Raw genomic sequence first — 9,098 nt, 5'->3', positions numbered from 1 at the left:
CCGCCGGTGGCGGTGGGGGCAGCCTGGAAGCTTGAGAGGTAGGCGCTTGCCATGTGCGCCGTGGGCGTGGGACTGGATGAAAGACGAGTGGTGTGCGTTACAAAAGGATGAGGAACGGAGCTCTGAAAATAAATGATTATCCTTTTTTGTCCAGAGGTTGTATTTTTACCAATACTCTCGTGAGAAATACCCCACAAACTACACTGATCCTAGGCAGGATAATAAAAGGAGATGGATGCCATTTCTTCATCTACAATTTATATTCTCTCTAATTCTACAGTTCATCTACCTGAAGGTGGAACATGAATTTCTCAACTAGATGGAAATCTAAACTGAATTAACCATTGTTAGTTGGGAAGCAGAGTTACAGAATGCAGCAAGGCATGTTTTAAAGTTTTCCAGTTTATATATTCTTAAAAATATGATTTTGGTCCTGCATGCCTCCAAGATTTAGTTCATGGACTGATTCTCCATTTGAAAGCATGAGCATCCTACATTTGTTTTAGGCGTATAAACAATTGTAGGTTAAGCTTCTTGCAAGTAGAAGTGCTCAAGCTCTTCGCCAACTGTGTGCATTGTTTACAAGTTTGAATCAGCGGTTTTTGCTCATTGTTTACAAGATTTATTGTACAATTTTGTTGGAAATGTAAACATTGAACAAATAATTTCCTAATCTGGTGTTTTTGGCAACATGAGAAACTGCACTACAAAGTTGTGGTGGATGCTTGTTTTGGTTGTCCGAACTCAAAAGATGCAGCTTCTGTACAAGAAAACATAATGCCGGAGGCACAATACAGGAGGCAAATACAAATTCAATTAGAGTGTCAAATTGGTCAAAGTGAATGTTGCACATGCTGAACCAAGTTTAGTTCATTACTTCAGGATCAGGGGCAATGCCATCTTCATCCAAAAATTCAGCTCAGGATTACAGGCGACAAAAGAAAAAATAAATCCTAATTGCGGTGAGATTGAACATGACAGCTGCCATTTATTTACCTACACAATGTATTAGTACAATATATATCCTCTCTAATTGACAAAATTAAAATCACCGACTCTACCCGTGTATATCTTGTCATCTGTCTGAAGGTGTACTCGTGTATTTCTTTTCATTTGTCTGAAGGTGTACTTCTCATCTGTCTGAAGAAGGTGAAACCTGTAGTATTCTGTCAACTGCACCATTTCAACCCCAAGCTGAATCAACTAACCGCATTAACGAACACTGCAACTGATAAAAAAACGCGGAGCATCACATTAGCTCCAGATCCTTGGCACTGGCCGCCAACCTCGCGTTCTCACGGTCGCGCTTGAACACAAAGTACAGCGGGGTGTAGAACAGGCAGCACAGACCAAAAGGAACAATCATCATGGTCAGCAGCCCTCTCGAGAGCGCATACGCCCCTGCCACCGACCCGTCCGCTAGATTCACCGTCTTTGCGTTGTAGCCATATACCCTCTCGGTCACCATGCCGACGGCAGGAGCGGCCAGCGAGGAGAAGGAGCCCTCGAACGCGCGGTCAAACGCGTAGATCATGGTGCGGTGCTTGGGAGGGACCACCTCCGCGAACATCGGGTTGTTTGCGCAGGTGGCGCACCAACTTATGGTGAGCCCCATCAGGAACAGCGTGACGGCGTAGCTGTACCAGTAGTCGACCGACTGCGGGATGACCGTGAGGAGGATCCATGTGAAAGGGATGCCCATGAAGGCACTGAACTGAGCACACATGATGCGGCCTGAATCCGGGTAGTGTCTTGACACGCGGTCTGCGATTACTCCACCAAGAAATGACCCACTCGCGCAGCCGATGGCGAATAGGCTGTTTAACCCCGCCGAGCTTTTGTTGTCGAAACCTACGAGGTTTCAAGACTTTGTTAATGTTTAATCCCGAAAGACGTTATTGTCAGTTCAAATATTGAAAATTTCCGTTTGTCTGTATTCGTACCAATTAGCTCAAACCACATTGTGAAGAAAACAACAGCGGTCCATGGCAAGGAGCCGACTACGCCTTGCAGGACGATGATTTGAAATGTCCGCACTTTCATGACAGATCTTGCTGTTATCCATGAATCCTTCCAGATGGACAGTGGAGGAAAAACACTGTTACCAACCAAACGTGACCTGCCATTTACATGAGATAGCAACATTATGCTTCAAGGACAGATACACATACTGTTATATGGAAAGTTAATGTAGAATCAAACACATCAGCTTAGAAAAGAAAACAAGGTGCACTACAAAATTCCAACTCAGCTGAAAAGTTGAATGAGAAAAGTTGCAAGCATGATGTTGGATATAGTGAAAACAGAAAATAAATGTCAGCACTTGATCACCAGCAATACTACTATTACATGCTAATTATGTTTTCATGATTCATCAAAACTACTAAAAGTCTATCAAAGAATTTATCAAAAATCAGAGGAAAACCGTACCTCTCATGGGTGTCGTCATCACCAAAATTTCCTGGAGATGTTTTTCTAGGATCAACGGTGTAAAAGTAAACAAGAAGCCCAATCAACAAGCTTGCAAACGCGACCACAATAAATGCAAACCGCCATCCAGGGAATCCCCAATAATCCCTTCCAGCCATGACTGTTGCCACAATACTTCCTCCTATACCACCTATTGAGCCAATGAGACTCAACAAACCAAATCCGGCGCCACGGGTGCCCTCTCTGTAGCTATCAGCAATGAAGGACTGAAGTGATGGTATGACAATGGCAAGTCCAACACCATTTACACCTCTCCAGAATGCAACCTGCTGAAAATACTGGCTGACACCAACGGCCCCTGTTGATAGAGCCCAGAAGACAGTTCCGACCGCAAGAATAGTGGGGCGATCATACTGAAGAGCAAGGACACCTGCCAAGGGAGATGCTATGGACTTCAGAAAGTTCATTATAAACGTAAGGTACCCCAGATCAGTAGGACCAGCATCGAAGGCGGCACTGACTTCCTTGTAAACAGCGGGGAGGAGATTCTCATCAGCCCGCTCCATTATGGAAGCCAGGTTGATGAGGATAAGGGAGATGGAGAATCCATATATCATCTTTTTTCCCCTGAAAGAAGGCAGAATAATAATTAGGTAAACATTCCATATACCCCTATGGATGCCACATGACAGTAACAGAATCCTGGGGATATTTCTGTGACACAACAGAGTAAACATGTTTCAATCCACTATTCACATCATCAGTGCAATTAAGCTTAAATTCACTCCTTAAGTCCTTAGCAAGGATCTATAGGGTGTCTCACATGTGCACAGTATGTTTTGAGGCGTGGCCAATGGGTGCAAAAGATCTAGAATGAAACGGTTGTAATGAATGAATACTGAAGTATGCTCCAAAAAGTTAATTGCATTCACACCACATAGGAATTGTAGACATAATACCTAGAAGAGTTCCTGTTTTTCATGCTTTGGACTGTACGCATAATATTTGGTGAATTTGTCACTATAAATTGGAAGGGTGTGATGAGGAAACGTTCAAAGATTTCCATGCAAAACTGCAAAGTAGAGTATCTGAACTGCTATACTACTAGTTGGTTTAAACGAACGAAATGTCTCCCCTGGAACTGAAGCTTAGGACCTAGTACTAGTTAACAAGCCAATCCATCTAAAACAAAGCTATATATGCCGATCGCATGATGCTTAAGGTGGTCTCACAGAGGTACCAAGAGTCTGCCGTGGTGGTTGTCATGAGATCCTCGCTTTCAGGCTACATCAGCATCCGAAAAGGGAAGGGGTGACAATGGAAGAACAAGAATATTCCTGTTTCCCCTGTTTCACTCAAGGATCTGAGAACCGGACCGAGAATGATAACGTTCCTCCGTCTCACTTGAATCTCTAGCATTCTGCAAGTGCAGGGAGCTGAGCGCAGCCTCACAGCCACAGATACTACCACCAGATTCGTGTGGCTTGCACTTAGTGGAGCAGGCAACCGGCCATCGTTAGCAACCAGACCACACGGCTAAGGTCAACGGGATTACGGGATCGAGCTTGCGGCTGGCGTCCCTGGATCAGATTCACCCCGGCCATCAATCAAAATGGCATTCCCCAAACGCACATCCGAGTCGCTCGCTCGGGCACCTGAAGGCATTGCTCGAACACACATCTACGCATCTGCCTTTGCTGGATACAGAGCCTGATCCACTAATTAATCCTGCTCCATCCCGCCTCATTCGGCCGGGTAACGCATACAATCAGTGGGAAATCCCCTGTCTTGGCCTAATTAACTCGAGATGGGCGCCAGATGAGCACCATTCACGCATAGAGCTAGCATAAAAGAAAGAAAATTCCCCATTGGCCTGACGAAGCTATCTATGCAGCAGTGCTGGAATCCAAGGGAGAGGAGAGGAACCAGCGCGTGTGGAGCCAGGAGCTTACCTCATGCTGGAGGAGCGGAAGGCCAGAGCCTCGCGCGGTCCGCGCCCTGGTAGGCTGGTAGATCCGCGCCTGGGAGGAGAGCCCTCGGTTTCTTGCTTCGCTCCCCGGGTGTTTTGCCCCGGATTGTGGGTGGAAAATCGGAGCAAGCAACGACTAGCGACGAGGGAGGGGCAGGACGGGAAACTGTCGGCCTGCGTCCGTGGGCGCGGCCAATGGAAGGAGCGGTGACGAGGTGGCCTGCGTCCCGGGTCTTGCGTCCCCGTCAGGCCGTCACCTCCAGTCTTGGCGGTAATACCCTTGTCTCAAGGATTGTCTACGCTCGAGATGTCTATAAAGTTAAGTTTTTTCTCCAAAAGAATCATATCTATCATGAAGATTCACCGGAAGTACAAAGCACTTCAAACATAGTAAAAACTACATCGAGATTCATGGACCACCGAACGACCACTATCACCACCAGAACGAGTCGCCGACGCGCCGCTGTCGCCGCTCCCGTACCGAAGCCGGCCTGACCTTGTCGATGTCAGATTGGATCCAGGAGCTGTCGAGAGAAGTCGATTTTTTAAAGGTTTTTTAGTCTTAAGGGGGCTGCTGTCCCTACGACCCATTTTGCACTGTTTTTTTTTCTATATGTAAACTATAATTGTGTACTATAAACAAAAATCTTGCAAAACAAAATGAACAGGTACATAATTATTTTATTAAAAGCAAGAACATTTTAAACTTATATAAGCATTTATTCAAATATAGAAAAATATAAACTTTCTTAAAGCTTGAACACTTTTGTATACTGCACAGATATTTTGTTAAAACTGTTAAGATTTTCAAACTTCTATAAACATTTCTTCAAATATATAGATGAACAAAAACCTTTGTAAAGCCTGAACACTTAAATATACTACATGAATATTTTGCTTTGAACTTTGAACAATTTCAAATTTCTATAAGCATTTACTAAAATACATAGAAGCATATAAAATTACTTTGATGTATTATATATTGCATGAATAGTTTTATATTTTATAATTTAAATATATGGATAATTGTTAAATTAAAACTTGATTATTTTTGTAATGCAATTAATTTTATTTACATGTGTATTATTTATATCACACGATTATAATTTACATATTTTCTATAAGATTTAAAGAAGTGCAAAATGGGCCTCATGGACCGCGGCCCACTTAAGACTCAAAGAATATATTTCAGATGTATCCATATAGGACATGAAATGCTCCTGTGGAACCGAGTTGACACGTAAACCCATGCAGCCAACTACTATTCAAATTGACTCGCGCGAGTTTTTATTAGAAAATAAATATGAGGGAGTTTTCAAACAATAGTAGGCCACACGCCTTGCCTCCGTCATTTGGTTGCTGACCGCGGGCCCCATGCCATGCTGGTGCGCCTCGTTAGTGTCGATTTTGTATCCAAACATAATTTGCACCATACATGTATGCCTGAGCCAACTTGTGGCACCAGTTCAATATATGCTGCAAGTTTTAGCAGTAAAGTGAATTTTCTTACCAAGTTTAAGCATTAGTGGTGTAATTGACTCTTTTCTTTGTTTTTTTTTCTTTTTACGTTGTTATTGAACTACTTGTACTCCTTTTCCCGGGGAGTACACAAAATAGGTACGTTTCATTGTTTTACACATCCTCCGTCCTAAAATGTAAGACCATTAATGTCAAAAATGATTTTATATTTTGGGATGGAGGGAGTAGAAGATAGCAACAACCATTACAAGACCTCGACACTACATGTTACAACTCCAAAGCACGCTACTAGTAGTACGAGCTTCCCTTCATTTTACTTGTCGAAATAGGCGGAGGGACGCGGTAGGAGACGTTTCCCCCAGCAGAGTTCATTTCATTTTCCTGGAGTTTGATGTTCCCAATTACCCTAGCATATCTCTGTTATACTCTGACCATCTGATTACCTGCCAGGAAAGAAATCAGGAGCGTGGAGCACGTTTGAATATTATATTTAGAAGAAATGATGCTCTCTGCACATGATCTGATTATCATGCACAGTTTCAGTCAACACATATGTATATAGTCGAATGCAGATCAGGTGCTTGAGAAGAACCTCCCAAATCTCTTTTGTTATTTTATTTCAAGCGAGACTACGCGCAAGAGCTTTACCCTTAAGGTTACATGACTAATTGCACTAACTACGGCTCGAGCTCAAGAGATTCACAATGTCGGAGACATGAGATGAAAGAAGCAGCCGTGTAGCAACCATTTGCAGCTGCCCAAGATGTCTTCTTTTCTGTCCCATCGCAGCCAGATGGATCAACATGTAAGAAAAACCCCACGTTGCTCAAGTAAAGGGGCAGATGATCCGTCCGGCCACTTCACTTGGAGTCGTCGGTGGGGAGGTGGTGTCTGTTGGTGAGCCAGACGGAGTCGGCTGTGGCCTTGGCGCCGTCGTGGTTGCGGTGCCACGCGTAGTAGGCGTGCGTCCGGTTCTTGATCTCCAGCGTCGCGTGCCCGAAGCTCGCCTCCCTGAAGGCCGAGTAGGACGGCTGCGGCTCCGTGAAGCTGCATCCATTCATTCATTTTGTCATGTCAGCAATGCATGGCCGGAGCAGAGCAGAGCACCCTGCATATAAATTCAAGCAAGCAACGTATACGTACTTGTTGGCGATGCCCTCGATGTTGCCGCCGTCGCCGATGGTGACGTAGACGGGCGCGTCCAAGTCGCGCACGGGCGTGGCCTTGCCGTTGACGATGTTGTAGGCGACGTTGGAGAAGCGGCGGCTGCGCTCGTACGAGTGGACGTGGCCGGCGAGGACGAGGTCCACCTTGGCGGCCACCAGCCAGCTCTCGAACTGCACCCGCATCGTCTCCCCCTCCATGTAGTGGTAGTTGTTGCTGTTGTACCATGGCGAGTGCATGAGCACGATGAGCCACGGCGTGGCCTTGCGGTCGACGCGGCCCAGCTCGTCCGACAGCCACGTCCACTGCGGCGTGTACTTGCCGTAGGAGGAGTAGGAGGAGAGCACGATGATGTGGGCGGAGGCGACCTTGACCGAGTACCAGAGCGGCTCCGTGCTGCCGGCGGCGCGGTACGGCGTGCGGTAGCGGCGGGTGAAGGGCTTGAAGGGCACCGTCTCGCCGATCTCCGGCGCGTAGTCCAGCTCGTGGTTGCCGGCGGTCCAGATCCAGGGCTGGTACGCCACGCTGCGCTCCACGAAGCGCGCCCAGCTGTCCCAGCGCCGGTTGTCGTGCAGCGGGTAGGCGTCGGCGTAGGAGAGGTCGCCCACGAAGAGCACCGCGTCGCCGCCGTTGGCCTCGTAGTGCGACAGCGTGCTGTTGGAGTCGAACGTCTGCCCCAGGTCACCTGCCCGGCAAAATTAATAAATATATTTATTAAAAATCCCCACAAAAGGATTAATAAACATGAATAAAAGATCCGGCTTGATTATTTATTCCTGCAAATCAAAATAATTACTATACAGCTTGATTATATTCCTCAAAACAAAATAAATATCCAGCTAGCTAACCGAATACTCCTAGTCAATTTATTTTGTTTTGTTTTAAGGATTTTCTTTCCCAATTACTCCTAGTCAATTTTCACTTTCCTTGTTCATTTCAGACAGCTATGAGCCTATGACATTGGCTCACTGGCTCACTGGTCTGGAGCACATTGTTTCCTGCGGCAGTCAACATGGCCATCTTGTCTTGATCGATACTCCTTCCGTTCGGAATTACTTGTTACGAAAATGGATGTATGTAGATGTATTTTAGTTCTAGATACATCCATATTCGAGACAAGTAATTCCGAAGGGAGGGAGTACATCCCATGAAATTCAGATCCCAAGGAAGTGGACGTGTCAGCTACTTGCACGCATGACGCCGGCCGAACTACGCACCTAAGATGATTATCATACTGGCATATGGATCTCTGACATGGATCGGATGCTGGCTAACGTCTAGCGACGACAACGATGACTGACGACCGATGCTGGCTCTCGCCAGGCATTCCTCATCTTGTCGTAGATCCTACCGAACCATCTTGTTTATGCCGATCCATGGAGTAATTAACTATACCAACTCGTACATCACGGATCTTATTTTCCAGTGTTCATCAAGCATGACCAAGAAGAGTACAGTACCAACGAACTGATGAACAGCATACCGATGAGGCCGAACTTGAAGGGCACGTCGGGGCCGGGCTTGGGAGGGGCGGTGAAGGAGAAGGTGCGCACCGTGTGGCCGAACCCCATCGCGTAGTAGTACTTCACGCCATGCTGCACGCAGGAGCACACGAAATCAATGGCGGCCGGCGCCCGTTGCGTGCATGATGTGTGCCAGCTCTCGGGTTCTCTGCTCGTTTTCCCGAGGAGGTTCCGCAGGTTACCTTGAGGTTCCTGAGGACGCAGTGGTGGATGAAGCCGGAGGTGTAGTTGAAGTAGTCGTAGCGCGTGTGCGTGCCCTGCGCCGTCATCTCCATCTTGTCCGGCGACGGGCCGTACCGCACCGTGCCGTTGCCCAGCTCGCTCGCCGTCACCCACGACACCGTCATCGCCGTGCCCGTCTGGTCGCCCAGCGTGATGTGCACCTGCGCAACGAACCGCCCGATGAAAACAAGATGAGGAATTATTGCTCCCTGACGGCCGACCCAAGAACCACAGATCGAAAATCAGAGGGACGGACGGACCTGCTGAGGGGCATTGTAGCCCGGCGGCACGCGGAAGACGTCGGCGTCGAA

At 46.9% G+C, this 9,098-nt stretch overlaps 2 protein-coding genes across 2 annotated transcripts; both read right to left on the bottom strand.

The window, feature by feature from the left end:
- Positions 1-852: 852 nt before the first annotated feature.
- Positions 853-4,643, bottom strand: LOC125527925. The gene is made up of 4 exons (XM_048692426.1): positions 4,383-4,643; positions 2,431-3,057; positions 1,944-2,119; positions 853-1,851 (listed from the first exon to the last, which is right to left on the bottom strand). The coding sequence occupies exons 1-4, from the start codon at positions 4,385-4,387 to the stop codon at positions 1,250-1,252; spliced, it is 1,410 nt and encodes a 469-aa protein (XP_048548383.1). The 5' UTR covers positions 4,388-4,643; the 3' UTR covers positions 853-1,249.
- A 1,816-nt stretch (positions 4,644-6,459) lies between these two features.
- Positions 6,460-9,095, bottom strand: LOC125527924 (purple acid phosphatase 2-like; the record flags this gene model as incomplete). Its single annotated transcript, XM_048692425.1, has 5 exons — positions 6,460-6,925; positions 7,022-7,727; positions 8,526-8,637; positions 8,748-8,948; positions 9,048-9,095. Coding segments are annotated over 5 exons (1,254 nt in total), but the record flags the coding sequence as incomplete, so codon positions are not given.
- Between the last annotated feature and the right edge of the window lie 3 nt (positions 9,096-9,098).

This window comes from Triticum urartu, unplaced genomic scaffold (genome assembly GCF_003073215.2).
Source record: "Triticum urartu cultivar G1812 unplaced genomic scaffold, Tu2.1 TuUngrouped_contig_4504, whole genome shotgun sequence".
In the NCBI taxonomy this organism is placed as follows: Eukaryota; Viridiplantae; Streptophyta; class Magnoliopsida; order Poales; family Poaceae; genus Triticum; species Triticum urartu.
The sequence above is the reverse complement of the archived record's forward strand: the minus strand, read 5'-3'. Positions and strand labels throughout refer to the sequence as shown.

Coding starts and splice junctions, on each gene's coding strand:
- LOC125527925 (XM_048692426.1), bottom strand. Junction 2,120..2,430: donor GATGACGACACCCATGAGAG/GTACGGTTTTCC, acceptor TGTAAATGGCAG/GTCACGTTTGGTTGGTAACA. Junction 1,852..1,943: donor AATGTGGTTTGAGCTAATTG/GTACGAATACAG, acceptor GAAACCTCGTAG/GTTTCGACAACAAAAGCTCG.